Source organism: Apodemus sylvaticus, chromosome 6 (assembly GCF_947179515.1).
Source record: "Apodemus sylvaticus chromosome 6, mApoSyl1.1, whole genome shotgun sequence".
Classification (NCBI taxonomy): Eukaryota; Metazoa; Chordata; class Mammalia; order Rodentia; family Muridae; genus Apodemus; species Apodemus sylvaticus.
In genome coordinates, this window is record NC_067477.1 from 48,463,875 (window position 1) to 48,485,448 (window position 21,574).

The 21,574-nt window shown below is 42.4% G+C and overlaps 1 protein-coding gene across 1 annotated transcript; it reads right to left on the minus strand.

The window, feature by feature from the left end:
- Positions 1-1,164: 1,164 nt before the first annotated feature.
- Positions 1,165-19,973, minus strand: Snapc1 (small nuclear RNA activating complex polypeptide 1). The gene is made up of 10 exons (XM_052185660.1): positions 19,725-19,973; positions 16,629-16,788; positions 16,330-16,470; positions 15,145-15,249; positions 14,478-14,636; positions 12,619-12,687; positions 12,021-12,083; positions 9,497-9,656; positions 3,028-3,129; positions 1,165-1,728 (listed from the first exon to the last, which is right to left on the minus strand). Exons 1-10 carry the CDS (start codon positions 19,928-19,930, stop codon positions 1,694-1,696), a joined length of 1,200 nt encoding a protein of 399 aa, XP_052041620.1. The 5' UTR covers positions 19,931-19,973; the 3' UTR covers positions 1,165-1,693.
- Positions 19,974-21,574: the final 1,601 nt, after the last annotated feature.

Sequence of the window (21,574 nt, forward strand, 5' to 3'; positions counted from 1 at the left end):
GCAAAAAGTTTGTTTTTAAGGTACTTTCTCAAGAGATAGATATGTACATAGACAAATAAACAGAGGTACCAATCTTTCACTATACCCGAGGTAGGTTGAGAAGACAGTATTCATCATACCTAATTACACACAAGGACACAAGGGAATTAGGGTTCCCTTCAGCTGTCAAGTGAACCACAGGTTAGCCTGATCAACTCATGGATCTGGGTAAACACTAACTTTTGGTTACTATGACAAGTATTGCTGCAAATACTGCATTTGCTACTCACCGTCTATCTGTGAAATGATACCATGTCTTTTATAAGTACTTTGTGAAAAATAGATTACAACTCAGGTACACAGTGTTTCAGCTGTACAATGCTAATCCATTCGGCAGGACATTGCTAATCCAAGCTCTGATGTTGTATCCCAGCAGCTCCGACCCACGCTCGCACTGTAATGTCCGAGCCATTATCAGGCAGAACTGATGTCAGACAAAGGAAACAACTGCTTCTAATAGCTAACAGGATGACAAAGCCAAGTTTTATCCAAGTCAACATCAGTATTTTGGTCTTAACATATTACATACCTAAGGTATATATTTTCGATCACATCAGATTTGGAAACTCCCTCTCCACCAGGCTGGATTAGCCCCTACTGCAGCCTTGTGGGCCGGCAGCATTGAAGCACTGCTAAAGCAATCTCCACTTCAACTCCTGGGGGTGAGAAATTAAAGCAGCAGCACATACATGACTACAGACAACTTTTCTGTGATTCACAAAAGTTCTGTGCCAAAGACATGTTTCAGAATCTACATGACTGCTCCTGCGGGCCTATTAGACAGTACATAAGCATCAAGGGATGTATTAATTAATCTGATGTGTATACAAGGACACACACAGGGACCTATGTATTCATATACAGTGGACCACTGGGAACTTTAAAGCAAACACTAAAGAGCGTAACAAGTGAGGCTGGGCGGTGCATTATCTATAATCCAAGCAGTGGGGAGGCTGAGGCAGTCCTCGTATGGAAAGTTCAAGGCCAGCCTAGCATACACAGCCAGACCCTATCCAATAAATGAGTAAGTAGGGGATATATCATTAAGCACAAAAGCGGTGGCAAGTTCCTAAGTTATTAGTCAAGTTACTGACCATAAAAATTTCACACATTAAAAGATAAAACAAGGGGGCAAAATTTTTTATTGCACTTAACCATAACACACAAAATATTCAACAAAACCAATAGCCAAATCCATTGCTAGGTGAGGTGTAAGTCATTTATGTATAAACAGTGTTTTAGAACAATGTTTTAAAAACAGAAGTGTAAACATTACAGCACTGCATTAAGTACAGCACAAAAACTCTCAGGAAAGAGTATTAACCCACAAGTTACATCCTAAAGGTGACAGAAACTTTATCTCCACTCATACAGACCTTTAACAACTTTAACAAGTTTAACACATTTATAATTTATTTTGTTACAAATTACAATGTAATTTGTTAAAATTGCAATATTAACAAAAAAATGTTAAAATTAAGCTTCAGAGTAAACCTTTACTCCAACTCTTGGCCTATGATAGGCTCGCCCATTTCACAGAAATGATCTTGTGCTCAGATTTAGTCTCCACTGGCTACTTCCTGCTTAGTATACAACATAACACCATTTCTTCTGTTGGAAAGCTCAAAATTTAAAACTCCACCAGCCTCCTGGGTCAGCATTTTCTCTTTCTCTTGGGTGCAGTCACCTCTGTGGATATAAGGTTAAGAAATCCATGGATTCTTTTTTAAAAAAAAATTGACTTCTAAATGACAGGCTCAAGTAATAATACAAATTTCACCTGCATATATGTTAAACAAACAGTCTAACCCAACCAACAGTGTCCCATAGTCAAGACCCAAGAAGGAAACAGTGAAGGAGATAAATAACAAATACACAAATACACACACACACACACACACTACACACACACACACACCATGTACGCACAGACACTAAAATGTATAATATATATTAAAATGTAAAGATACATATATAATAAAATGACACAATGAAGCCACCACATGGTTCAGGTTGGACTGGAACTTGCTATGTGACCCAGTTAGTCCTCAGACTTGTAATCCTCCTGTTTCAGCTTCCTGAACGCTAGGATTAAAGGTTTGTTTATTGAGACTGGATCTCAGAGTATTACAGCCCAGGCTGTCCTCAAAGTGGATATCCTCCAAGTGCTGAGGTTATAGGTATGTGCCACCATGCCCAGTGACACAGGTGTCTTAATACTTAAGAAAGATTAGATAGAGATGACTGCTAATATAAAATTTAAGAGGAAAAAAAAAAAATCACTGCTGACACACATGCAAATCTCCTCAAATGAAACTGCAGTTTAGAGACTCTGACCTCCAAGGAGACAAGAGGATTCCAATCTTACTGAGATGCCAATGAGACAGGAGATCTCAGTCACCCTGAATCCTACTTCCTAAGTACTAAGTTGCTTGTGCCTTCCACACAATCAGCACAACCCCAGGGCAGCAACACTGTCTAGGCTAGTGCAGAGAAAAAGAGAAGAGTCTGATTCCATGGCAGTGACACTTGGGAACACAACACGCATGCAAGTGTTCTAATCTTTCAGGGTCTCACAGCTAAATGCCGAAACTATCATCCAAATAACCATCATTAAATACAATACACAGAAACAAGAACCTTAGAAAGACACGATAGAGAAACAGTCCTCATCAGTGAAAAGTAAAAAGGAAATGGGGGGAGGGAAAACAGATTCCCAGAAGAGAAGCATCCAGGACAGAGAGCACAGCAGGGCAGAGGCCTGCAAGCAGCTCCTCGGGCTGTGACACCAGCCGAGTCCCTAGCAGGCATCCACATCCGGGTCCTGCATCATAGCTTGCTGGCTGTGGAGTGTGTCCATGGTTACCAGTGTAACAATGACAAGCTCCAACAGGCCAAAGACAAGGATGGAAAGAATTAGTCACCCGTTATGAGGGCGTAGCCCTGACTCTGTAGGCCCCTGCAGGAGCTAACGAGATGCATGTGTACCTGCTTTGCTGAAGCCATCCACGCCGTCATCCTCCTCCTCTGTAATAACAGGCATGCTCAGGCGTAAAGACTTCTCTTCCTTATGTTCATTCGGAACATTACCTAGGAATATTCAGAGATAGTGAGAAATAACTGTATACAGAAAAAAGGAATCCTGATCTTAGATGTTTCAACACTGACATTATAGTAACGTAATTATGCATTCTAGACTAGAAATCCTTTAAATGTTCATTTTCTAATTAGATTACGAAGTAACAGGTTTCCTACCCCATGACTATCTCAGCCTTAAATGATCCCTCTCTCCATCTGCCTAATCTTGTAAGTATTAAGATATTTGTGTCCCTGGGTGTGGTGACACACACCTACAACCTCAGCACTCAGGATATCCACTTTGAGGACAGCCTGGGCTGCCATGAGATCCAGCCTCAATAAATCAATCAATCAATCAATCAATCAATCAATCAATAATACAGGCAGGCAGACAAACAGACCGACCAATGAACCAACCACAGCACTCAAGAAGCTGAAGCAGGAGGATTACAAATCTAAGATCTAACTGGACCACAAAGCAAGTTCTAGGCCAACCTGAAATATGTGTTGACACCCTGTACCTACAAAAACAAAACAAAAAACAAACAAAAACAACAACAAAACTCTCTGCTTTGAATATTATTCTTCTATTAGGCAAAACAGAGAGAATGAGAAGATACAACATTTGTGAGAGACACCTTATTCAATCTTTATTACATAAAACAGGGTGTCTAAAGGGACTTAACCATGTGTGTTACTTCAACCTTAAATTATAAAGATGAACAGCTTTCCATTTTATTATTCTGAATACAAACACTTTTCTTTAGCTATACAAGACACATGCTCACATCCTTCTTTAGTTCTATCTGCCAGTGAATTTCCTTTTTCAAAAACGCTGGAGTTGGGCTAGGATGTAACTAAGTCAGTAGAGAGCTAACCTAACAGGTCCTGTGTTCACTATATACACCATAAACTAGGCACGGTGGCCCACACTACAGTCCCCAACACTAGTGACAGGGAGGCAGGAGGACTGGAAGTCCAAGACTTTCCTGACTGTACATATATATATAGGAAGTTCAAGGACAGACAGACATTACAGGAATTGACTCTGGCCTGGCAGATTGAGCAAATGTCCCCCCACATGAAATCTACAACCTGCCACCCGTACTTGCCCAGCATTTACCCAGGATTCTCCTCCAGAGGATACTCTTTTCTTTTTTCTTTTTTTTTAGTAAGTGAAAGTACTTCTTACACGCATCCATCATGTATGTATGTATGTATGTATGTATGTATGTATGTATGTGTATGTGTGTGTGTGTATACATATATATGATGATGCTTGTATTGATTGTAATGCTACATATCGGCCCCTAAGGCCTGACTGCTCCAAGAGATCAGTCTACAAGCTGACCCAAATGCTATGTGACTTCCTGATTGGTGAGTAACGATGCCTGCAGTCTATAGCTAGGCAGAATTGAGATAGGTGGGGCTTGGGGTGCCCAGGCTTTAGGTCAGAGGAGAAGCATGAGGAGCGGGAGGAAGGTGGAGAGAGAAGACTCCACAGGATAAGAATCTTAAAATAATGACCATGCAGGCTGGCCAACTGGTCATCTCAATGGTCTTTATCTCCAAACAGTATGTAAATGCAATTTGGAGAAGGAAGAAAGGGTAGTCTTAAATGATGTTAATACCATTTTACATCTACAGTCAAAAAAACACCTCTACTTGCATATATAATAAAATGATTCAAATGTGAAATAGGCATTTAAGTGATGCTTCAAGTTATAAAATGTGTAGGAGAAAACACTGAAAAACTGTTCTCAAATAAGATTTCTTTACATGTAATACAAAAAGCATAAATCATAAGATAAAAAATGGTAAACTGCACTTCTTTGAAATTACAATTGCTAAGGCAATGTGGTAGTGTGTGTATGTATTGCCAGTACTTGGGAGGTGGAGGCAGGGACTCTGGGGTTTTAAGGCATCTGCATCTACAGAGAGAGCCAAGGTAAGCTTGGCCTGCAGGAGTCCCTGCCTTCTCAACAGCAAAACAAATCATCACAAGCAAAGTTAAATTCTTCCTTTTTTCCCTTTGAGACAGGGCCCCACTATGTAGCCCTGTTTGGCCTGGAACTCACAGAAATGTTCATACCTCTGATTCCTCAGCACTGTAAGGATTAATGGCATGCACTGTCATCCACTAAACACTTATCTTTGTAAGAACTGTTATCAAAATATGAGAAATTGAGCTTTATGCTGGAAAAATACATGCAAAATCAAATCCTGATGACTGATAAAGGTCTCCCCGAGTATACATCTCTCACTATTCAACAGTGAGCACCCACTCAACTAGAAAAAAACTGATCGGGGGTGAATGGGCTGCTCTCCCAGGGTCCAGTCAGTTTCCAGGAGCCACATGAAGGCTAACAACCATCCTGAACTCCAGGAACCCGATGCCCTCTTCCGGCCTTCGCAGGCACTACACACATGTGGAAGGCAAAATACCCATACACATAAAATAAAAAAGGAATTTTAAAGTTTGTATTAAAAAAAATATGGGGTGGGGGACTCATAAGCACACACCTCCAGAGTTGTTAAGTCAACCAGCACCAAACTGACCCTGTGTTATACCTGAATGTTATGAAAGAAACAAACACTGTGAGAGCCAAAGCTGCTGCTGACTCTGAAACCAAGTGGAAGCTGGCCATTTCTGATGGGAGTCAGAATGGTAGCGTTGTGTAGCAGTTTCCTGTGAGACTGGAACATCCTATCCTGCAGGGAAGCTCTTCAAACAGAGTAAGCAATAAAAGCTGAGACTCTCAGAGGAGGGGAAGCCAAGGTTACCTGGAAGACACAGAGACCAGCTGGAAGAGGTTGAGACCAGTATCACCTGAAAAGGACACTCTCCAACCTGCCGAGCTGACCGCAGGCTGCACCCTGTTTCAGACTCTCAGCTTTGTGAGCTGTCTGTCACCCATGCTGGGGGGAGCTTTGGTGATGCAGCTGTCTTTGAGTCATTTCTGCTCCTATAAATAACCCCAATAAAACTCACTGGCTTACCAAGTTGGACTTTGGTATCCATACTTTGTTTGATCTGTCACTGGATCCCTGTCATCTGGGGTGAGTGGATGTGTATGCTGTGTTTCCCCAGGAAAAGTTTGTCACACAACATATAGACAATGTGTCAGTTTTGTATTTACCCAAGATGTGGGATTTCTGGATCACATGACTTAGGTTTATAGAAGTTTTTCATAAAAACGATAATGGCTTTTTTCATAACTGCAGAAAATGCCTACAGCGTAAATATCTTTGGGCTGGTGACTGGATAAACAGCAAGACATCAGATAGTGAAATGCTAAGGGCAGTGCAGAAAGTGGTCATGTATGAGTAACAATAGAGATGACTCTCATATTTGCTTGTTTCTAAAAACAGAATAAAAGTTTGCCTCTCTCTCTCTGAAGCAAAGAGAGAGAGGGAAAAAAAGAAAAGCCTGCCAAATCTTTTCTGCCAGGCAGAGTCAAGGCAGGTCAGGGTCTGTTGGCAGATTTCCTGGCCTCCTGAGGCACAGAACGGTAACAGGAGGTGCACCTATGAGAACTACACTCTAGTCGGCGTATTGATCTGCGGCCCTCCCATGTCTGTCTCTTGCATCTTTTTTCTATCTCTCCTATAATCATCTCACTCCCCACCCCCCCCACCCCCCGTCAGAGGACAGTTGACTTTGCACTAGTGGGGCTGGTACACACATGCACTAAGTCAAAGGCCACACCCGAAGGGTACATATGCTAAACATGGTGGCACATGTAATGCCAACATGTCTTTAGTGCCAGCACTTCAAAGGCAGAGGCAGGTGGATCTCTATTCATATGGCTTTCTGAAAAAGGAGAGCTCTATTGGGCAGAAAACGTGAGTAGTCATCAGGGAACAGAAGCAGGGGAAGATGCTGACTGCCAAGAAGCACAAGCAAAACTATTGCTTTACTCTAGGTGGGCCTTCTGGCACCACGCTCGATAGGATCAGTAGACTTCCTCACTTCATTCTCAGTCTTGGGGGAGGGCTGTTTACAGTGAAGTCCACTGTCAATGTCTCGTGTCTGCACAAATCCATCAGGCTCCCTTTCCCTGCAACAGTAACCCACTGTTGCCATGAGCAATACTACACTTGCCAGTATCTTCGATTGAGAGGTTTTCCTTTTTAATCAGCTAATATGAATTACACTGGCCTATTACTTCTATCACTGGGATACAATAGGTTGCTGGATCTGATGTGCTTTATCGAGGAAGGAATTTTGTGTGTGTGTGCTCATGAAGAACACAGGACTTCAGTTTATTTCTTGCAGTAACAACAAGCTTTCTATGTTCTGAAAGAATGTGTATAGAAACATTACTCTTGTCTTAAGCATCTACAAGCTGGGTACCATGGCACTTGACTAACCCTGGCACACAGGACACTGGAGCAGGAGAGTTCAAGGCCTCCTGAGCTGCAGAGCGAGAGCCTATCTCACAGAGCTGAAGCCACAGACATGAGCAGGTGTATGTAAGACCAACCAATCCCCAGGACTGAAAAACAAGTTCACAGAAACTTCCAGTTTTTGTTATAGTCTTTTTAGTTATTTAACTTTCTAGACTAATAAAATGACCAAGTCTTCTAATGAAGCTTTCCATCTCTGACTCTGTAGTAGGATCTCTTCCTTTACTAAAACTTTCCCTTTTTTTTTTGTCCAGCTGATTGTAAAATACATTTTACATATAACACTGGCCACTCACAGTAAGTTATCAAAAGTGTATAGCTTCTCTCTGATAATGTACAAGGTCATTTTCCAGTCACAACAACTAGCTCTGCATGAGCAATATCAGGTAAGACATTCTTCTAGTGTATCACGGCTAACGTTAGGCTCTCCCTATACTGAGGTCTGCTTTTAAAAGTTAAAGGAACATCTGTCTTTCTCCAGGACAAGGTTGATATGGTTGTCTGTGGCTGACCTGGCCTATCGCCTGCTTAGAAGTGCACTTCTACTACAATATATCGTTTATTCTCATACCATCTGAGGCTACTCTCACATACTAGCATCTGGGTAACTAAGCTGTGTGTGTGTGGGTGGGGCGGCCCTGTCCATAGGACTTGAGCTAGTGAGATGCCCTAGTGGTTAAGAGTGGTCCTCTAGTCTTCTAGAGGACCAGGGTTCAATTCCTTACACCCAAATGGCAACTCACTGCTGTCTGTAACTCCTGTTCCAGAAGATCTGATACCCTCACACAGACATACATATAGGCAAAACACCAGTGCACAGGAAATTAAATTAAAATAAAATAAATTTTTTAAACATTAAAGAAGAAAGCCTGCATGGCTCATAAAGTACCAACTATCTAGACTTTTCACAGAAAGTCTGATGACCCCCTAATCTAGAGAACTTTTTATATCAAGGCTGGATATTAGATATCATCAAGTATCTTCTCTAATAATCATTGCAGTTAATATATATTTTCCCCTTTGGTCAAAAAGAAGATAAATTATATTAATAGTCCCGGTGAATTGCACTGTGACTCATCCAGGGACAACTGGACTCAGGGAAAGTTTTCAGCATGGGGCTGTGGTTTGGGGGTTTGGTTTTTTTTTTTTTTTTTTTTTTTTTTTTACAGTGCCTGAGTTTGTCCTAACAGTTGTCTTCCCTGTGCCCACCAGCTTCTGAGTAGCAAGTTTTCCTTGTGAAGTGCTTCTTGGCTGCCCTAAACAACAGGCTTCTTCCTCTGAATTGTCATATCTGACATACACTTCAATTCTCCCTCCTCAGCCTCAATATAGGAAAAAGAAAACCTGCTCAGAGCCTCTAAGTTTCCTTCTCAATTCCCTGAAGTAGTAAGGAGTGTGTCTGATAAAGTCACTGGTATCTGTGAATGTTTCTTCTCTTTCTGCCTTTAACCTGTCCCAGCTTCAGGAATGCTGAGTGTACAGCATCTGGGCAACTGTTGGAAGATAAATCATTAAAGTACAGAGCAGTGTAAGCACCGAGCAATGAGGTCATCTCACAGACACCGCACTACCAAAGTCAGGGGTAGTTTGGTGAGTTTAACGGAAGGAGAGAAGGCTGTTAAAATGCATTCTTATTGGCCTTTCCTAGATGTAAATTTAATTCACATACATCTTTACTAATAAAGTTATACTGACTAACAAGTTTGATATAATCTCTAGGGTCTCTTTCAGCAACAAGAGCCTGAGAAGCTATGGAGTTGGATTCATTTTTAACACTAAATTCCATGATTTTCCTAAACAAGTCTTACAGGATCTTACCATACAGGTCAAGCTGGCCTTAAACTGGTAATCTTCCTGCCTCGACCTCAGGAGTGCTGGGATTACAGATAATCCCCGACCAACTCAGCTCTAGTCCACCCTGGAAATGAGGGCCTACTCTCCAGCACCAGGTCTTTTAAAACCAAAGTACCTTTGCTCCTGGAAGACCTCTTCCTTGTGGCCGGTTCTGCAGGTTCTGCTGGTTCTCTGGTTCTCCTTCTCTTAACTGCTTTGCCTTGCACTTGTCCAGACCCAGAGTCAGAGTCAGAAGAGTCAAGCTTGGACTGGCGATGCCTCCTGGACTTGGAGACCTTAGTAACAGAAACTCAGTTACTCACAGTGAAGAACAAAATGGTCCGAGGACAGAGCACAGGAGTGAGGAGAGCAGGGCCCCCCCATGGCTACATAGAACTGTACAGCCAGATTCCTGCACTGCCTCGCCACCAGCTCACAGTGCTGTCATCATTTCCAGAATGACAATGAATACAGAGACAGAGTCATAAGTCAGGTCTGACTCCTAGTTTCCTTGAGGGACCTCCCATGCTTTGCCTAGCTCCAGGTATGACCACGTGGCCCACACTGGTGAAAATGGGTTTCACATTCCCACAACAGTGTGAGTATTCACTGTGTTTTAGAACTATAACTACCAGCAAGAAAACACCAGCTTCGAACCTAATGCCAGGAGCAGGAACAGCAGGAAGAGACAGGAAAAGTGGGGAAGGAAGGTCCTGTCCTAACAGTACTAAAGACCAGCAAGCCAAGGGTTTTGCTGTTACTGTTTTGAGACAGGGTCCCTCTACATAACCCTGGCTATATAAACTATATAGACCAGGCTGGCCTTGAACACCCAGAGCATTCCCGAGCCCAGGGATCAAAGGCGTGCACCACCATGCCACCCATACTTTTCTTTTTAATTGGCTCACAAATTCCTTCACTTGCTTAATCAAGGGTTTTCAGTTACTAGTGAGTGCATTTCAGATATCAATGAGTCTCCAAAAGCAATTCTGTAAGATAATCAGGGGCACCTCAAGAGGGAAAAGAACTACAGCCCTGCAAGGATATATTAGAACAACTTGTGGGGTATAATGTAATTAGATTTTCAAAGTTATATGATGTCCTAAGATATACATCAGATATCATTTCTGGTTAAAAAGAACTAGATACAATCCACTTATCTTCTTTGGCATGTTTTCAAAGTCTTATTCTCATGCATTTACTGTGATAATCCTATAGCAATCAAGTAACAGCTAACAATCAAGAGTCATCCTAAACATTGGCTATTAGTTCCTATTCCTACAGCTGGAAAATGATAGCTTGCTTTTCCATAATATAGATTCACAGAAAAAAATCCAAGAAAAAAATAGAGAATTAAGAATGTATTTATCAGTACTCACTTCCTCCAAATGCTCCAGTAAAATAATAAGAACACAGAAAAGCACAAAAACAGACATATGGTGGAAACAACACAATTATAATTATGCACAGGAAAGTGGGTAACAGCCCACTTAAGAGAAGAAAGGTTAGAAAACTAATGGCCACACAAGGAAACTCATTACAAGACAGCCAACCCCAGTAGGAAGTACACTAAAAACCACAAGGAGACAAGAGTGAAAATCTACACAGGGAACTGCGTCCTATTCCAGCCTTAGAGCTGGCCATGTACCACCTCCCTAGGATGGGGGTGGGGGGTGGGGTTCTGTTCTCTGGAAAGAACATGCCAGAGAGGTTTAGGATTTAAAAATGAAAAAAAAAAAAAAAAAGCAAATAAAATAAAACAAGATGGCCCATGGAGGAGGCCACTAGCACACCACCACTAGCCACTCAAATAGAGAGACATCTAAGGAGCTGCAACCTTCTGAAACAAAGCCAAAAGAACAAAAACCGGAGACCAAAATAAAAAGAGAAAAGGATTCAAGGGAAACAGGAGGAAACATCAAAAATTGTAATTAATGTCCTGAATGATATCCTGTGAGAAAGGGCAAAAATATTTTTAAAGAAACATTCAAAGAATAAGAATATTCTCAGAAAAAAAAAGTCAGCACAAATACTAAAAAACAAAGCAAATCAACAACAAAAATCAAAATGACATTCCAGAAACATCCTAACAGAAATGGACCGAAAACAACAAAGAAAAAACACAGGGTCAAGAAAAAAAATGGTACAAAATATTAATTTAAAGAAACTCCTCAGCATAAAGCCCTCACATGGCCAGCCAAACGCCAATGATCACCCGATTATGGTACCAAGGGCATCCTGAGCTTCAAGGACAGAGCACAAACTCCCAGAAAGTGGACAAGGATGGAGAACACGGCTTTGCAGATCCAGGCAAAGGGAAGAGCTAGAGGACAAGCCGCAGCGGTACCTCTCTGGTCTGGGTGGATCGGCACTGACCTTTAAACTGTGTGTATGGGCTACATAGACGAAAACTAAGGGGCTGGGCTGGAGAGATGTCTCAGCAGTTAAGAGCACTGCCTGCTCGTCCAGAGGTCCTGAGTTCAATTCCCAGCAACCACATGGTGACTCACAACCATCTGGAATGGGATCCGATACCCTCTTCTGGTGTGTCTAAGACAGCTACAGTGTGCTCGTACACATAAAATAAATAAATCTTTAAAAAAAAAAGAAAGAAAACTAAGGTGCCACTTAGGAAAGAACTTACTAAGCAAGGAACTTACCTGGGCGACAGCTGAGAAGGCTTTTGCTTTTATTTTTGCTAAAGACATTGCTCTCTCGCATCTCTGAAGAAAGAATCAACAGGGAACCAAGTTGAAACATATACATGCTAGGAAAACTGTGAAAAGCCAAGGACCTGTCCTCAGGATAAGACAGTTTATGTACACATGGATAAGAAATCACACGTGACACCCTCTGCCTGCCTGCCGCATGGCAGCTGACATAATGTCATCCTCATTGGTGGACCATTTCCTTCTCGGCTCCAGGAAGGAGAAACAAATGCCTTAGGGATTAAGCCATCCCTCATCTGCCTGCGCCTAAAGATGGCGCCACAGGTCAGATGAAATACTGGACACAGCCTTACCGTGCCCCGGAACTGACAGCACCTTCCATCACTCTGTGCTGCCCCTCCCACCCACCCTATTCAGACACTCATATCTCCCTCCCATCCTGCACAGTTCATGTGAAGAACAGACTGGCTACCGCAGAACACACAGACTGCACGTTTCCTGTGATTTTATAATATGGCCCAAGGGTTATAACTTATGAGGCAGACTTAGTCACACATAAAGGGAGAGACGCCCTTAACAGCCTGCCGACCTCTGGCTCCTCTGAAGTGCCTTCACCATTCTCTTCTCCATCTTTAAGTTTGGGTTTTAAGGAGGGATTCTGGAAGAACAAAAATTGTATTTACATATGATAATGTATGTACGTTTATAATTCTGTCATTACTGATAATTAGTAGATTACAATTTTAACAGTGAAGAACATTTACTTTTAGTTACTGTGAAAGCAGAAGGTAGTCTCAAATCACTGCAGCATGGGTCACCAACTGTCTTACTGCTGTGATAAAGACCAGGGCCAAAAGCAACTCGGGGAGGAACAGGTTTATTTCACCTCAGCTTCCAGTCTATTATGAGGGGAGGTCAGGGCAGGGGCTCAGGGGGCACCTGGAGACAAGAACAGAAGCGGAAGCCATGGAGGAACTCTGCTTACAAGCTTGGGCCCTGTGACTTGCTCAGACTACTTCTCTGTACCACCCAGGACCAACTGGGGGGGGGGGGGGGAGGAGGGACTGCAGGGGGGGGGGGCAGTACCACCACAGAGGGCAGGCCCTCCCACACCAGTCAGGAATCAAGACAATATCCCACACACTTGCCTACAGGCCAGTCTAATGGAGGCATTTAACACAATTGCGGTTTCCTCTTTTCAAATGACTCCAGCTAACCAAAAACTAACCAGCACACCATCTAATGCTAAGATTACAAAGGTTTTTGTGGAAAGAGAGCTTAGTGGGTTAGGGCATCCACTGCCACCCTGATGCCCGGAGTTCAATCCCTGGGCCCACATCCCAGAAGGGGAAAACCAACTCCTACGAGTTGGCCTCTGACATCCTCGAGCACTCAATGCACCTGCACATAAATAGTAAGGGTGAAAATATTTTTATACCAAAAAGTTTCAAATTTTAGAAATCATTGTAAAATCACCTAAACTGCCCTAACTAATGAAGAATTCCATATACCTCCTGTGGCAGGGAAAAAATGGCTGGGTATGGTGATGCACACCTTTAATCCCAGCACTTGGTGGGGAGAGAGAGGCAAGATGATCTCTGTGGAGTTCAAGACTAGCTTGAACTACTTACTGAGTTCAAGGCCTAAACAGAGAGACCGTGCCTTTGAATAGGCTTGACCATGGGAAGTGGCACTATTGGGAGGCGTGGCCTTGCTGGAGGGAGTGTGTCACTATGTAGGCAGGCTTTGAGGACTCCTACTGCTCAAGCTCCGCCCAGTGCAGAAGGGAGCTTCCTTCTACAGAAGTCTCTTCCTGGCTGCCTTTGGATCAAGATGTAGAACTCTCGGCTCCTCCTGCACCATGTCTGCCTGCAGTCTGCCATGCTCCCACCATAACGACAATGGACTGAACCTCTGAACCTGTAAGCCAGCCCCACTTCTTGCCTTTATGAGTTGCCTTGGTCATAATGTCTCTTCACAGCAATAAAATCCTAACTAAAACATAGGGCTAAGCCACTCAAGAGAGACAACGTTGGAGACAGTGAAGAGCTACCCCCGGGTCCAGTGTCTCCTACTATACAGGAAGTGGGGTAGGTGGAACCAGACCCTTGAGTTCATAAGAAAAAAGTAGTTTTGCAAAATTTTAGATGCAGCCCTCTAATATTTACATGTTGATAATGAATCCCAAGTTTTACAACAATGTTAGAACTAATTCTGTACCAAACAAAATTAATCTATATTCTGGTTGTAAACCAAAAACAATTCAACAACATTTACTCTCCCCCAGGCTCATTTGTAAAACTGAATAATGTCATGTCACAGACCTAGTAAGAGACAAGGCCCTGACAAGAAATCTTGACTCCACAGCAATAAGGTCTCCCTATAGCACTACCCACATTTAAACATCTGCACATAACACAGTGAGGACAGAAACAAGCAAGAGCTTACCTTCCTTTCTTTATACCACTCCTGATGCTCCAAAACTATGTTCTTAATGTTATCAAAAAAATCCTCCTTTACCAGACTGAGAGCTTTGTCTGGCATGGACTTGTCGGCTGAAATAGCATGTTTCATATTTTGATAATGATCGTGAACATTCAGCATTTCCTGAAAGTGAAAAGGAGATTTCTTTATTTCTTATGCAATGTGGGTTTTGTTTTGTTTTTAAATGATTGTTTTGTTTTATCCTTAAAGATAGGGTCTTGCTATGTAGCCCAGACTAGTGCTGGAAGTATAGATATGTACCACCATGCCTGGGCCTTTATTTTTATCTTTGATGACAATCTTTTCTTTTTTTTGTTTTTGTTTTTTGTTTTCCCAAGACACTGTTTCTCTGTGTGGCCCTGTAGATCAGGCTGGCCTCAAACTCAGATCTGTCTGCCTCAGACTCCCAAATGCATTATAAGTGTGCACCACCACTGCCTGGCTTAATAACAATCTTAAAGGCAAACTAACTCAAAATATAATTACTTTCCAAAGTGGTTACAAGTTGCAGGATATATGCTAAAATCATTACAGGAACTCTCAGTATCTAGTTAATGAAGTCATAACCGCAACATATTAACTGTCAACAAAACCACTTTCCCCAACTTCAAGTGTATAAGAACAAACTCACCTCTAATACATCAGAAGTGATAAGTTTCATTACACGATCATTCGGGTCCTTAAATTTTTGTGTCACTTCAGTTTGCTGAACTTTTTTCTTCATTCTACATGAAAGCTAAATAAAAAGAAATGCCTTTTAAAATGAACATTCTGGGCTGGAGAGATGGCTCTGTGGACAAAGGCACCTGCTGGGCAAGCCTGATTACCTGAGTAGATTCCCAGGAATCCCCATCAAGGCGAAAGAAGAAAACAAACACCACAGTGGTCCTATTATGCACATGCATGTACACATATGTATCACCTACAGACATACATACATTGTCAAACACACAAACAGTAACAATTTTTCAAAGATGTTAAGTGGGCATCTTTAAAGAGCTTTCATATAAGTCCAGAATGAATTTATGAGTAGAAGAAGACACAGTACACTTGTTAAGCAGTCATTTTCAGAGTCCACCAGGTTCTTCTAAGCAGTAGGTGCCACGCTGAATGCTACTGGGTCTGCCCAGCTTCCAAAGGTCTCGTGATTTGCCACAAGGAAAATATCTGTTCTTCTAATCTCAACTGTTACAAAACTGAAGAAATGGTGGGATTTATTAGACGTTTCCATTTTTTATCAACTGAAATTTAAATTCCTTATTCTTCAAGTAAGCCTCTCGACATTCGAATGGAGAAGGCACAAGGCTGAGGGAAGCAGCTCAGGGCTGAGAACCAGCCTCAAATGCACGAGGCTCAGGGCGACCCCTCAGCTCTGGAAAGAGATTTTAAAAAGCAGATACAGATGCCCAAACTCTTCCTGTTCACAGTAATTAGCTTCACATGTGTGGTCTACAAACACCCTACACTCAAGAGCAGAGGCTCAATTCTGTCTGCAGGGAAAACAAAACAATCAGAAAATAATATTCTTATTGCAAGAAGGCTAGAGTTTTGAACAGCACTAACAGACTTCCCATTTTCAGGAGAACAAAGCAGGCTGTGAACAACAAACTGTAATTGCTTGTTTTGAAAATAACTGTTTTTTAAAGCCAGGTAGCTGTGGCAGCCCAGCACGCAGGAGACAGAGGCAGGTGGATCTCTGTTCAAAGCCAGCCTAGTCTACATAGTTCCAGGACAGCCAGGGTTACACAGAGAAACCCTGTCTCGGAAAAAAAAAAAACAAAGCAAAGAGAAGACATGATTTTATCCAGCCACGTACCAGCTTGGGCATCGCTGTGAAGTGGAAGGCTCTGTCGAGCCGAAGCTTCCTGAAAACGAAAGCTGCGTCGAAATGCTGTGCGTTTATCAAATCCTGCTGGAATCTAATAATTTCATCCCAGTCCTTCAAGGCAACTCTGATCTACAGCCAGGGGGAGAAAAGCCACTCAGTGAGTACACCAGATCCTTCTTCACAAATGCAAACCTAAACTTAAGTCCTTTATTATTAAACAAAACAAAAACCAAAAACAGTGCCTGGTTGCCTGGTTCCATGGCGGGTCGGTGATCACCACGCCTCACCTTTTGTTTTGGCTGGCACAGCTGTGTGTTGTACAACCCGTACAGAAGATACAAAGCGCCAACTCTGATCTGGAACGTGTGAGGAGGCAAAAAGTAGCGCCAGGCCAAAGCTAAAGCTTCTTTGGTAAACATGTTCTTTTTTAAATTCCTCATTTTTCCACTGTAAAACAAAGAGGAAATATTTCCATTGTTAAATGATTTTGGACAAAAGCTACTGGAGGTGAACACTTCTGTAAGCATTCCCTAGGCACTAGGTAGAGAACCCACAGTCCCGTGGCTCAAGCAGAAAGAGCTTGTTTTCTACTGTCGTTGACACCACACACTGTCAGGTAGCCTTGACGCTGCCACCAAACACCAGCCTTGCTGACAAACTGATGACTATAGAAAAAGCTTCAAATTCATACTGAATTCTTAAAGCATTTAAGAACTCATGTTGTTACAGACTCAAACACTCTGTGTATTTTAATCTATACTATACATTTCCCCAGTAGTCTCCAGGATTTTCATCATTTCCTGTCCACAGGAATGAAAGAGAAATAACCCAATCTCACCCACCTTCCCATTCATCAGAGCACAAAAGCAAATCTGAAACAATGAAAGCGACTTAGAGCGCATCATCAGTGTTCTGTGACAGGCCTTAAATCAGCAGATTAAAAATGTCCTCCATTTTTTAAAGCCAGACACAATAGCGCACTCCAGAGACCCCAGCAATTGGAAAATAGAAAGATCAATAGGTTTAAGGTTATCCTTGGCTACATACTGAGGTCAAGGCCAGCCTGGGCTATAAGAGACCAAGTCGCAAAACAAAACAGGAAGATGGAGGCGGAGGCCCAGACTGTGATCCCAGCACTCAGGAGACAAGAGATAAGGCTGCCACAAAGTCAATCTTTAAATATGACCTTAGCTAAAATGCCTCAAAATACATTTAACACATGTAGACAACTGACATTCACATAATTATAAATATATTGCAATTTTCATATTAATAACAGCAAAACAAAAGGGTTAAGACCTAAGCACCTTAGCTATTATAATTTATTACATCTCATTATAAATGGGGGAGGAAACCACTTTGGTTCTGAAACAATAAAAATAGTAAGTACAGTAAAAGAACACAAAAGACCTATGGCAGTGTTGAGACCAAAATGATTCCTAAAGAAATCCAGCCAGGGTGTAGTGGCGCTCGCCTTTAATCCCAGCTCTCAGCAGGCAGAGGCAGGGGAATCTCTGTGAGTTTGAGACCGCCTAGGATACTCAGTTCTAGGACACTCTGGGCTTCACAGAAATGGAAGGGAGGGGGTGGAGGGAGCGAGGGAAAGTTACCCCAGCTTCTTTCTTTAGTACAGTGAAAGAGGAAGGACTTAAGAAACAGAAAGGACAGCAGGCTGTGCAAGGTGATGGGCACCTCTAATCCCGTCTAAGTGGTACTTCCCAGGTCAGCCAGGGCTGTAGAGTAAAAAAACCCTGTCTCAAAAGAAGAAGAATAAATAAATAAATTTAAATTAAGTTTAAAAAGGAAACAGGAAGACATAATAGATTTAGATTTTTTTTAAAGATGGGGGTCTCATTTTCCAGTCCAGGCTGACCTCAAACTTGCAATCCTCCTGCCTCAGCCTCTTGATCACTGTAATGATAAGTCTATGACACCACACTTGATAAAATTAACTTCCTCTAAGCCTCAACTTTCTAACGTTCTAAAACATGGGATGCTTATACCTGCTTTTCAGAATTCCCAGTTAAATATATTAGATAATGAATCCATAACAGTTAGCTACATAAAACATCAGTTGTACAATAGATAATTTTTGTTGTTATTTTGGTTTCTGAGACAGTGTCTCCTGCAGAATTCTCTTTGTAGCTAGGAAGGCCTTGTACTCCTGGACTTGATTCTCCCCACATTCTGGGCTTAGAGGAATGCTGCCCTATAACGGGTTTAATTTTGGCCTCTGTAATAATTGACAACTTCATTTGTAATAATTTACAAACTACATAATAGTTTACAACAGTGCAAAAGTTCTAGTAAGATTTCATTCAATCATTTATCCTTTTCAAGAATTTATATGGCATAGTAATTAATACAAACACCATATTGAAGCCTGGGCAAGGTGGTGAATGCCTTAGAAGGAAGAGGCAGGCAGATCTCAAGGCCAGTCTGGTATAGTTTCAGACCAGCCATGGCTACACAATGAGGGCATGTCTCCAAACAACAACAAGGAATACCACATTAATCACATCACTGTCCTCACAAAGTTCAGTCTAAGGGAGAAATCAAAGAGGAGTAATAACTCTGAAATTAATTTCACATGTGGAACCACCAAATATATTGGTTCATTTAATTCCCACGCTATCATGAAGTATTATTATCTATTTTACAGACAAAAAAGTTTGTTCCAGATCTGGGGGAGAAGGGCTGGGGAGTTGTATTCAAATCCTGATACCCAGGACCCATTATCTCCACCCTTCACCGTTATCCAAGACTGCGTCTCTAATTATGAAATACACTCTGGCAGGTACGATAAACACTTCGTGCTGGGGTAGACAGAACTCGAGCCTCTCACTTAGTCCCGAAGGACAAAAGAATTCCCTAAAGAACTGTCATCTGGGTTCAAATATGACTGAAGAAGTGGACAAGCAAAAGGAGATGGAAATTTCCTACGCTAAGAAACACCAGTGGAGTACCAAAAGCAACTCCAGGCAAGAGAGCGAGTGCAAGGTGTAGGCACTGGAAATGAGGCTGGGGACAGAGGCGAAGGCAAGGTTACTGGGCTGAATTTGGGCTTTATCCACCCAAAGACGCTACACAGAGGCTCAGACCTGCACTTCCAAATTCGGCTGTTGCATGCTAAATGAATTCGTTCCTGGAGGACCCTGCGTCGGTGTGGATACTTTTATTTCTAACGGTGGATTCATTCAGGGCAAACGAGACTGGAGGAGGTCGAAAGGCAAAGAAAGGTCTGGGTGCAGATGGAGGAGGTGAAGATACAGAGGGGCGAGCCAGCGGGGCGCAAGGGCTACCCACGGAGACCGCCCAGGTGGAGGTCGTGGAACCCAGGCTGCGTCCCCTCCCCCCGGGGTCGGGGGGCGAGGTACACCCACCAGAAGATGGTCGCGAACTTCATGCTGCGCCAGAGTTCCGCAAAGTCCTCGAAGCGCACGCTGTCCATCTCTTGGAAGCGGCTGAGCAGCGTCTCGCAGTCAGTCTGCAGGCCTGGAGTTGTCCCCACGCCTTCAAGAGTTCCAGCGCCCGTGGGACGGGTCCCGGGGCCCGCAGGAGTCCCCATGCTTACTCCGGGACGGGGCATCCCGGACGCGCAGATCCTATAGCACCGCCCCAGTCACGTCATATCACGCACGCGCACTTCGTGACGTATTATCCGGAACCTCAAGCCCCGCCTTCATCCGGGTCTTCCTGGCGCGCCTGTGGCGCTTCTTGAGCGTGCGTGAATGCAAGGTCCTGTTAGTCTAGGAAGCTGAGCTTGCTGCTCATACCTTTAATTTCAGCTCTTGAGAGGCAGAGGCAGGAGGATTTCTCTTATTTACAAACCTGCCAGGTGTATAGAGCGAGTTTCAGATCTGCATAGAGAGACCCGCAAAATAAATAAGTAAATAAAAAGAAATAAGACCCTCAAGAAATAAGTTAATAAAAAGAAATAAGACCCTCAAATTAGGTAAGTAGAGATAGATAGATAGATAGATAGATAGATAGATAGATAGATAGATAGATAGATAGATAGATAGATAGATAGATAGATAGATAAAATAAAAGTGTCCGCTAATTCAGTCGGTAGAACATGAAGACTCAGTTTTAACGAACAGCACCCAAAAGGATTTGAGGTCTTCATTGCCTCCTGGCTTATGTAAACTACACCTAGCCTGCCAGTCTTCTTTAAAGTGACCCTACGGTAGCAACCACCCTAACCTCCCTCCGTGGGACGATGAGCTAAAGAGAACTTCTTAGGAAAGGAACACACTTGGTTCTTCCTCGTTGCCAAGATCGCCTACAGTCTATACTTACTTAATTGAGTGATTAATTTATGGCTCCCCAAGTACTATGCAACCGCTCTGGGCAACAGTTGCTGTTTCTTGCCCTTGTTGCCTCTGAAAGTCTAGCCCAGCACTGTGTCAGGAGCACCAACTTGACACACTGTTGTCTGGCTAAAGTAGCTCTTTAGAAATCCCACTTTTTAGCTTCTTCTGGGCTTGTCATGGGTTAGCATTATGTATCTGAACTGTATTTCTGTTTTGAAGGCATACTAATCTTTAGAAAAGATATTCTGGGGTGTGTTTGTATGGATACATTTATTGTTTGTAATGTGTGTGTGTGTGTGTGTGTGTGTGTGTGTATTCACAAACATTTCTCCTGGCCCATGTTGAGGCTAGAAGTCAAAGTCCAATGTATATACATATATTTTAGTTGTAGTTTATTTTTAATTTTATGAAAATAGAAATATAATCTACAACTCATATTCTTCAAGATATTTTTAAAAATTTCAAGATGTATCCATGCTGTTATTTGTGGCCATAGTTCCTATTTTCACTGTTGCTTAGTTGAATTAATACTAATACTTTGTTGAATTAATACACAATTTGGTGGAGTTAATTAAATTCCAGATTTTGCTATCATAAACAAAGCCGCTAAAATCACGTCTCTGCCTTCTTTGTAAGGACAAAATACAGAAGACTCAATCAAATTTGAATTTTCAGATCAACTTTAAAGCTTACTTCCTGTGACAAAAATCCTTAAGATAATTTACTTAAAAAGAAAAAATGTTAGCTGGGTGTGGTGGTGCACACCTTTGGTCCCAGCACTTATGAGGTAGAGACAGGAGGATCTCTGTGAGTTCAAGGCCAGCCTGGTCTACAAAGGGAGTCCTGGACAGCCAGGGCTGGTTACACTGAGAAACCCTGCTGAGAGAGAAAGAAAGTGAGAGAGAGAGAGAGAGAGA

Bases quoted from the DNA above. Each gene is read 5' to 3' on its own strand.
- Snapc1 (XM_052185660.1), bottom strand. From the start codon at position 19,930: ATGCCCCGTCCCGGAGTAAGCATGGGGACTCCTGCGGGCCCCGGGACC. The intron at 16,789-19,724 runs GTGGGTGTACCT...TTTGTTTTACAG, and splicing joins AAGTTCGCGACCATCTTCTG to TGGAAAAATGAGGAATTTAA. The intron at 9,657-12,020 runs GTAAGTTCCTTG...TCTGTTACTAAG, and splicing joins CCTTCTCAGCTGTCGCCCAG to GTCTCCAAGTCCAGGAGGCA.